A 15,895-nucleotide genomic window follows, 5' to 3' on the forward strand; every position below is an offset into this window, starting at 1 on the left:
TTCAGGAAATTCTGCCCCCCCCCCACGCCTGCATGATACTTTTTTCATTAGTCTTAACATGGGGAATGATACTTCGGGAGAGTATTGGGGCTCACTTTATGTGCAATTTAATCAGATTTTTCAAGGCTTGAAAACAAGTGTTTTGCTTCGTTTTTTAACGAGTAGTCACGTTTTAAAGACAGCAATGGTTTTTAATAGTACTTCTACTGATCGTATATGTATGTATGTATTCACTCAAATGTGCTTTACAACGTGGGAAGGCTATTTCTCGTAGATTACGGTTTTTATATGCTTTTCTCAGTGAGAATGTACTTTTATGCCAAAATCAATTAAGTCGTGTACTCTGCACGAAACATTTTTTTATACTAGAAGAAATAATTTTTTAAGTGATATTTGTTTAATTCAAAGAATTATTTCTTTGGCTGTTTTCTCACTTCTCACACCCTAAGAAAAATGTCTTCAGTTCAACGATATCGATTCTTTGAAGCAATAAATACATATTTAAATTAAGTACACTGTTACAAATTTCTGTAGGAATTTTCAGATACGCGTCACAAAAGCTTAATGCAAAAACCGTTTCTATATTTTCCTAAACTGCAACAGAAATTTCCGAAACGGTAACTGCATTTTGGAGAAATTTTCTCACAAAATTTATACAAAATCTTATTTTTTAACATATTATTCGTATTGATGCAAACTCCTGAAGAAAACAATAATCCAACGACCAAATTTGGACCAAAAAGAACTAACAAAAAATTCTCTTGTTGCAATCTGAAAAAATTTTTGAAACAAAATTTTTGACAAAAATAAAAAAGAGGAAAGAAAAATGAGAAAGCAACCAACCACATCCCCTTTCTTCTTTCTTTCTTCTTTTTTGTTTTTATTATTATCAAATTACAATAAAATAACATGCACTTTTTCTAGTTTTTATGAGGTTACTGGATGAGTACCGAAACGTTGATGTTATTTTTATTTTTTTATTCTTATTTTCATTGTAAATTTGGTCGTTGGATTCTCGTTTTTTCAGGAGTTTTCGTCAATTTAACTATTGGACGTTAAATAGAATTTTTAATTTCGAATTTATTCTATTTAAAATTTCTTAAATTTCAATATTCGTATCTAATTTTCTCGTGAAAAATTGAATTTCCAAGCAGTAAATATGCATTTTCATAGAAAATTAATTTTAAACAAAATAGTTAAACTTTCAATCAAGGAAATTCATTTTTAACCAAAATATAAATGTTGTACAAAAAATGATTGCTTAAAAAAGTGGTTCAACCTAAATGTTCAAAAAAATTTGAATCCTCAAACCGAGAGAAAATTAATTTGCAAGCAAACTGTGGGACTTTTATACAAAAATAATGAAATTTCTACGTACATGGGATGAATTTTTAAATCAAGAATAAAAATTTTTTTTAAATTGAATTTTCATCCGAAAAAAATTTTATTTTAACGTTTCAACATCAAAATATGAGTTTAAAATAAGAAGTGAATTTTCTACGAAGATTATCTTTAAATTTTTATACTAAAATGGTGATTTCTCAACAAAACAGTTTAAAGACTTTAGTTTGACTTTTAAACATAAAAATATAAGTTTCAAATAAGAAATAAATTTTCTATGAGAATAGTTTAATTTTATACCCAAAATTATAAATTTTCAACAAAACAGTTGAATTTTAATAACAACAAAAAAGAGTTTTAAAATAAATTCTTGAGTTTTAAACAAAACCGTTGCATTTTTCTCAAAAAGAGGCAATTTTTAGTTAAATAGATGAATTTGTAAATAAAGAGACAAATTTTCAAAAAGTAGTTAAATTTTCAAACAAAAAAGATTTTATTGTGACTTTTTAGCATCAAAATAGGATTTTTTAAAAATAAGTCCATTTGTAAGAAATAAGAAATACATTCTCGTCTATTATCAACAAGATATCCCCAAGTCTCATTCTGTAAAAAAATTTACATTTTTCTTTTTTTGCTATACAAAATCGACATGTGGTTGCTCATAGTTAAAAATAGGGAGGGGGAGGCGCGAGTTGATAAGCGGCTTTCTTATCTGTAAAATATCTCGACCTTATTGTATTTTGAAGACGGAGCCTCGAGCCTCTAACAAGCTGAAGACCTCGAGTCGACACGCGGTCTTTCTGAGTTGTGTTTCCATACGTCACACCTGGCGCTTATAGGCCAAATACAGCTTTTCAGTGACTTTCGGTTTAACCCTGTAGTGAATCACAAATTTTAGTCGTAAAAAACTTGTTATTTAATTAAATCTATTTGTTTTTTTAAATTTTCGTTTGCGTAGATAGATGCAGTATTCTTTTGCAAATCGATTGATGTTCCGACCTTTTCCCATTTCCATTTTTATAAATCTGATTGCCGCGCGAACACAGTCTCATCGGGTAATACAAAGATTTTTGTTCGTGTACACTCGTCGCTCGCAACTCTGACTGCGTTTGGGGCATGTGTCAATGAAATGTGAGTTTAGCTTGCGCCGTTTTTCCAAAAAGTTAATTCCTTCACTTTTAATATATTTTCGAAACACAAATTTGAACACATTTTTTAATCTTTTATGCTTTAACAATTCTTACAGATTTTTTTTGTACTTTGTGTCGTTTCTTGAAAAATTTAATTTTTTTAATGTTAATTAATTTAAAGCGATAAATAACTACCTTCTTTTGTCTGAACAGTTATGCATAATCATTTTCTTCGCAGCATGTATCGTTATCCGAAAATTTAATTTTTTAATTTTTAATATTATTTTTTTAAATTAAAACAAGAACTACGCATTCTATAAGGAAGTTTTTACGAAGAAATTTGTAGCTCTTTTTTGGATAAACAACTGTCGTTCTCATCTATTTTTCAGAATCGTTGGAAAAAAAAATACTGTGTTACGAGCTTAATCTTTCTTTTTGTTTCCATAGAACTTATGCCAAAGTTCAACCCAATCCCGTTAGTCTTTAAAAAGTTATCCGGTGTAAAGACGACAATGACGAAAGCGACCACGACAACGGCAGACGAACAGATGATATCGTAAAACGTATTTTTTCGGATTCAAGGTGTTTTAAAAAGTAGAGTTTTGAAGAAGCCTACGATATTCAACTTTAACATGAAAGAAATACATTGTCACTACGATAAGCATGTAAAATATCTGTATTGAAAATGGAATAACAATTTTGGGTTCGACTAAACAGTTTAAATACAGAAATTCATAAAAAATTGTTCTGTTTGAGTGTGACAAAATTAAAAACACTACATAAAAATGATCTTAAGTTAAAAATTCTCTAAATTGATCTTACTGCATAATGCATAATTTAAAGCCATGTCGCAGTTCAAAAAAATCTGTCCGACTTACGGACACAAGCTAGTCGCGTACTGCGAGAACGGTTCGCGAGTTTGAGCGCACCAAAGGCGCGGGGACTGTTGGTCCTCGCGATTCGCGCTCGATTTTACATTTTTCACGCCCTTCGTACTCGACTATGTATTTACAATTTTGTAATTATGACTTCTCTTTTGTTAAAAGAGCTTAGCTCTAGAGTTTGAGCGTAACTAAGGCGCTCGACTTATGGCTATCGCACTCCGCGCTCGGTCTTTGCATTTCTCCCGCATTCCTGCACAGACCTTTTAAAATCAAAGTTCAACGGATGGACAACTTTAATTTTGTGAGTATCAACTTTCTTTTGTTGAAGCTCTTTCGGCTTTAACGAACACATTCGCATCACATATCTCGCGCTTCGTACTCGATTTTGTCCTAAATGTCAACTTTATTACATTATACACTACACTTTTTACATCAAATTTTTTATGTAACTATGCCTAGGATTGCTTATTCAAATATTGCAAAATAAAGTACACACTGTATTTATCATGATTATTTTAATACTTGTTTCTTATTTTGCTTTAAATTATATACCAAGCTGCGCTCAAATATGTGTCATTTGAATAAATTTATATCACTACAATTCATAATATTATGCGTGAAAATTAAATCATACTAATTCTTATTTCCTTGTCTTTATATATATATATTTTAATCTTGTTTTTTAAGATGAAATAAAAACTACTGCGTATCTACTTAGGGTTTAATGCAGGAAGCTATATGGGGTCCTACACACGAACCTGTATAGGATCATATATAGCATCCTATGTCCGCTTTCGTGTTTTCTGTCCTTTTTTTTAAAATTTAATTTTTAATCTAATTTTATACGACTTAAAGAAAATCTACTCGTCCTATCAAAAATGATTAATAATAAAATTATAATTCTTTTCAGGTGAACAACTTTTGTCTGTTAATTTTAGTTCGTACCTTGTGCCGTGTTTTGACAAAAATGTAATATTTTTAGTTTAAATGTTATTTTTGACGATAAAAGCAAAAACTATGTGCCCTATCAAAAATTATTGATGATAAATTTCAATGAGTTTTCGGTATTTTTTGGAAACATAACTTTTGTCTATTTATTTTTTTCATAGCTTGTGTCATTTGTCAAAAAATTAATTTTTTAATTTTTATTGTTTTTACGCATAAAACAAAAACTGCGCATCCTGTACAAAATAATTATTATAATTTGCAGCTGTTTTTTGGATAAAAAAGCTTTGTCTAATTTTTTTTCGTAGCTTTTTTTGTTAGTCCAAAAACTTTGTATTTTTTATTTTTAATGTTGTTTTTTAGGACGAAACACAAAAACTACGCGACCTTTCGAAAAATTATTCATAACAAATTTGCAAATCTTTTCAGGGCGCGCAATTTTAGCTAATGCATTTTTTTCGTATCTTGCATAGTTCGACAAAAAAAACGGAATTTTGGACTTTTCATTATTTTTGGTACGATCAAATTTTGAATTTTCAATTTTTTGACGTTTTTCTTACATTTTTCTTATCTTGACTTTTTTCATATCGTGCGTAGCTTGGCTTAAAATGTTCATTGTAGTTTATTTTTAAATGCTCTAAATCTTATAATTTTGTTTTTACAGAAAAAAAGTCATCAGGATAAATTGTTTGAGTATCTGAGTAGTACCCGAGCAAAAATGCTTCGACTTGAATTCGACTTAAATTCGACTTGGTTTTGCCTTGAGTTCGTCTGCAAGACATCGATGTTTGGCTGCGTCTCAAAACTGAATCGAGACATAAGACTTCGTCTAACTTTTATGGCCACTACAGGTAAAACGGCGTTTACTTGTCTCAAGTCAAGCCTTTCTCGGCAAAGACGACGTTTACTTGTCTCAAGTGTACCTGTCTTAATACGAACCTTTTTCGTCTCTCTTTAGGACAGATATACACTCGAAGTTATAAACCACTCGTATTGAAGTCATAAAAATTTGACTCAAGAGATAAATTCATGTCTTCAAGACATAGAAACTTCTCTCCAAGACATAAATTGAAGTGTGGCTCCGTCTCAAAACTGAGACATGCTCAATTTTTGCTCAATTTTTTAATTTTGAAAAAATGGGGTTTCAAAAATTTTGAAAATACGCTCACTTTTTGCATTTTTATCCAAAATAGCTGGTTTACGAACTTTTTCTTTCCTTTTAGGCCTAAAAAATTGTGCCAAAGCAGAATCCAATCTGATCAATTTGTCGAAAGTTATCATGCCTACAGAATGCAGACTACAGGCAGACAAACACCTTTGTGAATATCGTTTTTTCGGCCTATGGGATCTCAAAATGTGTAGATTTGATGAAAAACGACAAAATGAAATTTTACATAAAACCAATAACTCCTCATTGGGATGAGAATGAAAAAATATATCAAAAATTTAAATGTGTGTTTTTTAAATTTATTTTGATATAAATCTGTACACTAATATTAATTTATAAATATACATTCATGACTGCTTATAACTACAATTATTTCACTAAATTGATCAGAAAAATATTTCAAACCAAGTTTTTATTACAATACACTAAAATAAAAAAATCCAGATTTTATAAAAAGGGAGGGGTATGTCCACTTAAAACTGCATGTGCATGCGAAGCTACAAATCAATTAGATATGTATAAATGTGTCAAATCCACAATAAAACCATCGCCCCAGCGCTTTTTGACTAGGCCAACGGGCGCGCTCTCGGGTTGCGGATAAGGGGCCCTTTACCGAACGTTTCTGCTGAATACGGCTATACAACTTAATAAGCAATCGCGGACAATGGTCCTGGGGTACTCCCGAAGGAATAAGTCCCAAGCCAAGATAACCGTGCTGAAGCCTGAATGGCACCAGGGTGGTGTGTTCTTAACAGTGTCTTTAGGATACCAGGTTGCCTTCTGGATTACTGCGACCTTACTCCCGCTTGTAGAACTCCGCGGGGGCGGACCGATACTAACCTAGCTACTCGTGGGAACAAAATGAAGCCGAATAAAAAAATGAACTTAGAAAGTCTTCGCATTGAGGAATTGGAATTGGCCAATGGTAGGGCTAGGAAGGATTTGAAGGTATGCTCTGTTCTTCAGAAGAGCTTCTATGAGGAGATATTAGGTAGAGAACGGGACGTGAAGAAGGAGTGGAATATTAACTTCGGAAGTGAGGTAGGAGCCCATAAGGTGAGTGCCAAGAGGTCGTTGGGGAAAGAGGCTAGGGGGGCAAGCCACACTGCTATGTCTGCGCTGCAAAGGACAGAGGACCCTGGACAAACAATCTTCTGAGTAGAATAAGATGCTCAACTTTTCGACTGGCAGCCGCGAAGCGGAGATCGCGGAAGTAACAACGAGAAATGATCACGTCCAACCAAGATTTCAAAGAACAATGAGTCCGATACCCGATGATGTCGCGTTGTTGAAGACGATGTGTGAATCTTGGTTGGAACATAACAGGCGTGTGAGTTGTAAAAAATCAGAGGAATCGGCAAACAATAAAAAAATCATGAAGCACTTCTAGATTGAAGAAAACGGCACCCCATTCTCTATGTGTTATTAGAACAATTTTCACCAACCCTCGTACGAAAGAAACAAAACAAACAAAACAATACAACGATCGCCTATGGATAGAACGATGGGAGGGTTTCAAAGAAAATTTAAACTCTGATGTTCAAGACCTTTCCATAGAAATCAATATTGTTAGGATTTTCAGACCGGATAGGATAGACCGGATAGGATTTCAGTCCACATTCATGGACGTGCGTCAAAATTGTAATAAAAGATTTGACAAAATGTAAATATATAAACTCATACCCTTATAGAAATTTCTTCGGTTGGCCATAATATAACAAGGTTTTATGGTCAGATCCCGGCCGGGCTACCCCTGACTGGGATTCATGGACAGAAACCGAGCGGGAGCCGGCCGGGATAAATTTTTCTCGATCACGTAGTCTCGGGCCTGCCAGTTACTCGCCGCGCCAACCCTGGTTATATCCCATGGTCGGGAGCCGGCCAGGAACTGGTTAGGTTAATGTTTTTGTAGAAATTACACATTTTCTAAGAGCCGTGATATTATCAAATACATAATTATGGATGCTAGAAGAATTATTGTTTGAAAATTATAATTCAAAGATTTATTAGATCAGTGAAACGGAAATGAGCTTTTTTAAATTCTTTTAAAAAAACATTTAATTTTTTCGAATAATTTAAGTTTTTAAACTAAACTGTTATCGATTCTGCTATGCGCAACAACAGAAATGATACAATTTTTTTAAACTTCTCTATTTTCAGACTATGTTCAGCAATCTTATTTCAGTAATTAGTTTGAAAACTCCAGTTAGTGCGCGAATAATGATTATTTTAATATTAGAATATACTGTTATGTATACAGTTTTTCCTTCTATCATCAGGGATTGGAATTCTACTTCAATTTTCTCGCCAGAATTGGTTCACTTGATTTGAATTTTTAAGTTCACCGTAATCTTTACAATGAGCCTTAAAAGACAAAACAAATTGCCAATTTCTAGTCAGAAGCTACCTTTCTTAACCGCTTTATGGCGGGATTATCCGACCACATCCCGACCGAAATATATGCGAGCATTAATAAAAGGAAAGTCTAAAAAAATACAAATATGTTTTCTGAGGACATTTTACATAGATCTTTTAGATCCCAGGAATATTGGAATCACCGTCCTGTAAAATATCAGTTGGAACATCTATGGATATCTTGGAATGGGTACAATGACTATTAACATAGTAACTAATCGATATACATTTAAGTGTGATTATTGAATATTAATTTATATAGAAGCTTTATTGAAAGGCATATAGAATGAGTTCTACTGTACATTTTTGAGTAAATCTAGAGCAATCTTCCAATATTATTCATTGACCGAGAAGTTTGAATGTAAAGCACAACCTTTTATGAATGTGTTAACCATAAAATACTTGGAAATGATGTTATGTGTCGGATTAGGGAGGATACGGGTGCATAGTATAAGGTGACATTCCGACCAGTCATATCCATAAGTGGGAACGAATTTCTATTATGCATCAGTGTTATGCAGTGTATATGTTTGAGGAAATAAAAGCTCACTTTCCTTCCATTTGTGGTGAAAATTCGACGACGCTCATTTCCTTTTGGAGACATTGTTCCCATTTTACTGATTAAGCTACTAAAGGGAAATAAGATTAAGGTGATCGCTGATTAGCGTGTATTGTAGTTTAAATTAACTAAATTGAAAGAGAAAACTTCGGATCTAAAATGGACAATGATATTAAATGAAACGCAACATATACTGTTTAGAGATAGGCCAAAATAAAATACAAACCGCAAATAATGAAATGTGGTTCTCAGATTACCAGCCTGGTAGTGATGAAGTCGCTAAAAACCACATTGAAGGCGACCGAAAAACGAACTCCTCTGCCCGATCGTTTAGCGTTATTTTGCTAAATTGCGTGATCAAGCTCTAGTTAATTCTCTGGTCCCGGAGTACTGTCCGAGATTTTGTTTCTCAATAGATGTAGACGATCCTGAGGATAATTCTGCTAATACTGTTTGAAAGTCATCTGCCTTCTAAGATTAAATTACTAGCAGGATTATGGGGATAACCCCCAGCCACTTTTTTGTTTTGTGCCACATTATTGCTGATTTAAATTATCAATCGAAACGATGGACGAGGCTTTACGCTGAAAGGTTGTTATGTTGGGATTTTAGAATGCTTAATTCCTGTTAATTCATTTAGTGTCTTGAAAAATTGTGATTCTATGTTTCTGGCTTCCTTTTTTTCTGCAATGGTCGCTTCTGGTCAGCTACTGTGTAACAAGTGTTAGGCATTATAATAGGTCAAACGTGTTTGACGAAATGGTAAGGTTTGAGAAGGTCGTGTTAATTGCGTGGACTTGTAACAAGCACACGGCTTTGGTCCCTTTAATTTGGATTGTGGTAGTCCACCCTCTTAGTCCATACGGACAAAGTACATCAAATACAGTAAGGCATACTCTATTGTAAAAAAGTAGTCAGTATTAAGCTTTTTAACATGTCCCTCCCATACATATTCACATGTGAATATTTAAAATATGCCAATACTTGTAAAGATTTTGTTCCAGTATTGGCTTTTGCTGCTCTTTTAAATATATCATGTTGTTTAAATTGCAATACTTACATGACAGGGATTACAAATCCTGATTCTAAGAATGATGCTTATATTTCTGTTCCACGATTTCTTAATAATTCTGAAGCCTGTATAATTGTAAACAGTTTGAGGTCAAAGGTGATATCATAATAGGTTATAATAAAATAGTAGTTTGTATCAAATCTTAAAATAAATGGCTTTTCCAGAATATGAAACTTTATTCTTCGTAAGTCACCTGAGAACATAAAAAAACGGCAAGTGGAAGATGAAATAACAACTCCAAAGCCTTCCAAAAAATAGAACCACACGAAACATTTTTATAAAGTTTGTAAGGTTCATGCTTTCATTTCAGGTTGTCACTTTTTCAGTAATTTTTCAAAAATAATTTTTAAATCTTCTTTAGAGATTGTTTATCATAGATATTGTGCTTGCGAAGAATTTCTTTTAACTCAGTTTATACAAATGAACGGCAAGGATACAAGTTTAAATTGTGAAAATGATATTAGTGAAGAATTTAAAAAATGTTCAAAATAATTTCAAACACATTCTCGAACCAAATTTTCAATAAAACTTTCAAATAAGCAAAAAACAAATTTTCCAAGAAATTAACAAAAAATTCAACATTGATTAAAAAATAGAAGAATTTTTTTTAATTATAAAATTTTTGTCGTTGATAAATTAAAATTATTTATAGAATTTACAGACATATTTAGCACATCTTCAAAAAATTTTGATGAATCATTTTGACATGCTTAGCTTGCACGAAATAGTTCTCAAAATTTTTAATAATGTAATTTATGTGAAAGAATAATTCATAGACAAATTAGGGTAAAAACTAATAGTGTAGGTCAAATAGCTTTCCCACGTTATGAAATTCCAGCTAGTACGTATATCTATAAAAAGTCGTAATAATTTTTCCATTGTTTAGAACTTTAGTGCGCTGTAATTTGCAATATTTTATGCAAAGGTTGATGACTTTCTTAAAGACTTCCAAAATATGTCAATGTTACATCCTTTTGGATAGGTCTATATGGATTATACATCCCTAAGGAAACGTTTTGGAGGTGAGACTTCTTGCAATAGTTCCTCCGTATTTGTAGGGTATATTTCCAAATTTTTAGGACAGTTATCCAAGGTCCTTCAAAGACAGATCTTATTGTTAAGGACGTGTTTAAAAAGCATTTTGAAGGGTTTAGTATCACAGAAATAGGTAGACGTTCTCGTCCTCACTAGCAATATTGCTGTTATAACTTATAATCACCTTTGATGTCTTAAATATTATAATTTGCACTAAAACTTTAGAAATGTATTGTAGAAATATGAAGAAAGAATTAAAAGATGCTTTACCTCAAAATAGTTTCTTTAAGTGCCTCAAATTATATGCCAAATAAAGGAGATCATATTGTTTTTGTTCAACTGGTCGTCTATTAACTCATCCCAGTCAAGAAACCTACTACCTTCTTCAAAATGATATGCTAATTATTAACTGATAATTTTGTATGCAAATAAATCAATAGATTTTCTTATAAAGAATTTCCATGAGTTATAGTTTGAATCATCTGACTTATTTTTTAGGTTCTTTTACAAGTATTGTCTCATTTTACTTCTTGTTAATTAGAAATGGCAAAATGTACAGCTAATCAAACTCTAAAGCAAAAACATTAGTAAGACGAACATAATAGTTGAAAAATTATTATGCGCTACAATATTTGAAACATTTTATAAAGTTATCATATTTGAACTAGCACCAACCCTTGCCTTTTTTCAAAAAACGCATATTATTTGACATTATCCAAAAAGGCAGCCGTAGCACGAAGCATAGCGATAAGGATCTTGTGTATCATTTTTGTAAAGCTATCACCAACATTTGTACAAATAAAATGATACTTTTTCCTATTTTTATCTCAAATCTTTCATTGACAGGACTAGAAGTGCAATCTCGATGCTCAGGTACAATAGTGGTTCAGCACGACTATTAGTGATGCCTCACAGTCGCTGAGAAAACTTTACATCTGAGAAGCAAATATTGCAGTTGAAAGCAAGTAAATTAAAAGGGAGAGGTTTTGTGCTCAAATATAAATTGAGAGTTTTAGAGATACAATATTTAAAATTTGGAGACAAACATAAAGACAAGCATACAGATAGAAACCAACAAAATGTTATGATTTTTTAAATTTCAGAGTGCCAAGACATAAGGATCAGTTAAGAAACAGAGATTAAAAAACTTGAACGATTCTATTAATAAAAATATGCAGTACGTTCATAAAAGATATTGAAAATCATTTTACTGTGCTTTAAAAAGATTCCAATGTAGATAAGGGGCTGTATTAAATTACATAATGCATTTGTGTTTTTTTTAAATAAGAGGAGTATAAAATTGTCTTGAAGCCAAAAGTGATACCACGACGTATACACAAAAAACGAGTTACTTAATTTGAGTGCAGCCACTAATGTATTTGTTCATTAACTATCCAGAACTTTTACGATGTGTTTAATCGGAAAAGTTCACGTACTTGATTTCTAAATATATTTCATAACTAATAAAAAAGTAAACTACAACTTGTTAGTTGGTCAGCAAAATAATTGAAATCCTTTCAAAATTTTAGGAATTATTTAAAATCATGTAATTTGTTTAATTTTCATTAAATTTAAAAATATTATCGGGATATGCTTTTTTGGGGACCTACATATTTGTATTAAAGACTGACTCGATTAATGAAATCTTTTTGAAAAATCGCATGGGTACACCAGTCAAGTAACCACACAAAACTACAGACTGTCAGATGCCGCCAAAAAGTTATGATTTTCTTACTTTGTAAATGCCGAAACGTCAAGATGCTTGAAAACTCGAGATCGAAAATATAAACAATTCCGTCAAACCCTCATTACTAAAAATGTAAAAATCATCTGTAATCAGATGCTAGATTTCATGTAAAAGAAAACATATTGGATACATATTTATTATTTACCTGTAAGCCACATTGATACTCAGAGTCACGGATGGGAATGGTTGAGATATATAATATTCGAGTGCATTGTGCAAATCATGGTACTCTTCACGTTTAAGAATGCTCGCGACACAGTTGTACATACTATACTATTATCCAACATCGAAAATAATTGATTTTCAAATTTCGTGTTTTATTTTTCTCTCCTCTCTTCACCTTAGCTCAAATTTCACAACTTCAAAAATAGTGTGAAAAACATTTTTTAATCGCTGAATATCCATCACAGGAAAAGAAAAGGATACGTTCAAAAGGAAAAATGTATTCGCGAAACTTTTCTTGAATCTTGATATGAACATCTATTTCACTACAATAAATAAAATGTATAGACTGTAGAAGATATAAAATACTTACTTGGAGTTTCCAGTTCATCTTTGACAGACTTCTTCTCAAGTGTCGTGGGTTTCTTCGGTTGAGCTCTTGCGAGAGCTAATGAGATGATGCAAATTAATACGATCATAGACTGCATACTGATGGTCGCGTAATTCGTTTTTAGAAAAATATTTTTCACACAAATTATGTTATAAAGACAAATGTTAGAGCAAACATTCGACACTTTCACTTTTTTCTTAGAGTTTAAAGTCCAGAAGTTCAAATAAAAAACACATTTTCCATCCTCGTGATTTGATTTTTTGAAGCCATACTTTTACGAATGTGTTCATACTTTTCGTTCATTTCTTAGGTTTTATTTATTTAAAATCATCGTGCATTTTACAATATTTTTAAAGTTTTAGCGTCCCCTATAAATCTAGAATAATATTTAAATTACTGCTGAAATTGTAGCAAAAGTTCTTTTATTCAAATGGTTCACCAAATATTTCACTGAAATATTTTTCCTTGAGATAATACGCTCCTTTAGACAGTGAAAATTGGAAGAAAAAGAACTTTACAGAAATTCTCTTGAAACTTTGACCATAATTTCAATTCATAATTTAAATGGAGATACTCTCCTTCTTTGATTATACACGTAGTTGGTATACTTTTATGATAAATCTGAATTTTTTTATCTCTAAATATTTGACATTATATAGAGCACAATAATAGACTTATTCAGTTTGTGTACAAATAAAAATGAATTTAACTAGCAATGTGTAAATAACAATGGCATATTAAAAAATTTAACGCACTATGTATAGTTTTCACGAATTTTTGCGCAGACCTGAAAATTTAAAGACTTAATCATCGACAAATGCAAATATGTGATTTTAAATTCTATTTTTTCAAAGCTCCCTCGGCTTTAAAGAATTGATTGTCGTCACGTGTCTTGTGCTTCGCACTCAACTAAAGTTTGTCCCAAATGAAAAATTATCTGTAATATGTTGACCTTGATTATATTGCCAGACAACAGAATCTGTGAGATAGAGCTGTCTCTAGCTTTCCAGATTATTCTAGCATAATTATTTTTTAGTATAGCACTGGAACATTTGTTGAATTGAGTTCTAGACAGAAAATAATATATCACCATTTTATGAAATCATATGAAGGTCATCTAGAACAACTTGTCGAAACAATTTTAGCACATACCTACTAAGTTGCATATAAATTACTTTAAATAAATGTTAGGAACAATATGAATAATAAATATACTGAAAAAAGACATGCATGCTTTAAGTAAATGTTAAACGGACTTTTATAATAATATGATGCAATACCATCCATATCCTGAAACTTTTCCAATTATTTAGAAGTTTTCATTGTTAAAAATTATGTTGATAAATCCAATGAGTGCTTGATTACGTATTTAATCAGACTCAAATTGGGCTCACTCCTAGAACGCCTAAAGTAAGCACTATTGGATCAAAAAAGTCGGGTCCCACAAAATGTAACCCCAGTCATATCGATAGAAGACAGTATAGAGGTAAAATATCGGCTGTTGTCAGCTGCTATTTACTTTGATAGAGTTATTGTAAACTACATCCGTTTATGAATAAATAAATAGATCCGGATATCAGCCATAACCACGTCTCACAACCGTGAGATAGGTGGTTACAGTCTGTAAAGGAATCAATAACATGATCCAGCAAAAGCCTCGTGCACCCTAAGAACACGGAGTGACCCAAGGACAACCGCCTTCTGCATTTTTCCCGCAAGTGTTCTAGCATATTGTTGACACGCAGGGATGCTTTTTAGGCTATTAGAAAGTGAAAGCTTGGCACCTCCAAGAGCGCCGATGATAAGGACGATCAGTTTAACAGAATATTCCGGGTACAATCGTTTCAACTCCCTTATAAGGTCTCGATACCTCTCATTCTTTTCATTCTCCTTGGCTATGATCTTTTTGATAGGCTGATGCCGAAAATTCGATAACGAACATGGTTCGCTTCTCGAAGTCAAGAAGAACCATGTCAGGCCTCGAGTCAGCAATTGAAAAAATTGTCGAGAATATAAAGTTCCAGTATATGCGGCACTTCCCGTTCTCGACAATTGATTCAATTTCCCTAGGAGCATTTAGAGGAGCGATATTAAGGTGAATGCCGTAGGAGTGACAGAGATGGTAATAAAGCACTCTTATTGCCGCATTGTGCCTTTGAATGTAGGTCGTTCCCGCGTGTATTAGACAACCAGATAGTATGTGATAGGTGTGCATGGCACGCCCTGCAGCTATCATCGGGAATGTCTTGGCTCAAAATGTGGCGACGGTATGTTAAGGTGGAAATGACACCGTCTTGGCATGCGAAAATGAAACCATCTGTACCAGACTTCAGTCCGGGCGATTTAAGGAAAGAAAACGTTAGCTCACAAACATTGACTGATCCTTCACATTTCTGTGGAAGATACCAGGCATCCTCTTATCTAGGAGTTGTTCACGAAAGTTTTTCTCTTGTGCTTTCTTAATCCGGGCTTTCAGGAGTGAGTACTCGAGATAGATTAGATTTGATGCATTTTGCTCACCCCTAATACTGAAGTCAAGTCCGAGTGTTTCAGCAGCCTCCTCCGCTGCTTTGTACAGAAATGCTCCTTTGCCCACTTCTTCGTGATTCCTGACAATTTTAAGAAGAGAGTCTCTTCCATTTGCAACTCTATATGATGTACCCAGAATAATCCTGTTGTGAAGACATTCAAGACTCACTATTTCGCGATCCCCTTGACGGCGTGAGATGTACAGTCGCGGAACGGAAGACTTAAGATGCATGCTTTTGTTCATATGCATAACCTTTCTAGTCCCGATATCAAGAGATCTGAGCTCGTTCTTCGTCCATGGAACTGCTCCAAATGAATAGAGTAGTATCTGCTTCGGAGAGTATCCTTTATAGATGTCACATCCTGAATGCGGCTCTGTGGCACGCCCAGGTATGTATAAGTCTCTCCAGCGCGCAGGTTTCGTATGGCGCTTCTATCAACGAGCTCAGGATCTTCAGGGATGCCATTAAGTTTTCCTCGCTTCAAATAAACCTTGGCGCATTTGTCTAACCCAAAT

The 15,895-nt window shown here is 33.0% G+C and overlaps 1 protein-coding gene across 1 annotated transcript in view; it reads right to left on the reverse strand.

The window, feature by feature from the left end:
- LOC117173710 overlaps nt 1–12,987 on the reverse strand; it is a 267,964-nt gene extending 254,977 nt beyond the window's left edge. The window contains exon 1 of the mRNA XM_033362351.1: nt 12,832–12,987. Within this exon, the coding sequence (XP_033218242.1) occupies nt 12,832–12,946 (115 nt within the window). The 5' untranslated portion in view covers nt 12,947–12,987. The remainder of the gene's footprint in view (nt 1–12,831) is intronic.
- Between the last annotated feature and the right edge of the window lie 2,908 nt (nt 12,988–15,895).

This window comes from Belonocnema kinseyi, chromosome 5 (assembly GCF_010883055.1).
Source record: "Belonocnema kinseyi isolate 2016_QV_RU_SX_M_011 chromosome 5, B_treatae_v1, whole genome shotgun sequence".
NCBI lineage: Eukaryota > Metazoa > Arthropoda > Insecta > Hymenoptera > Cynipidae > Belonocnema > Belonocnema kinseyi.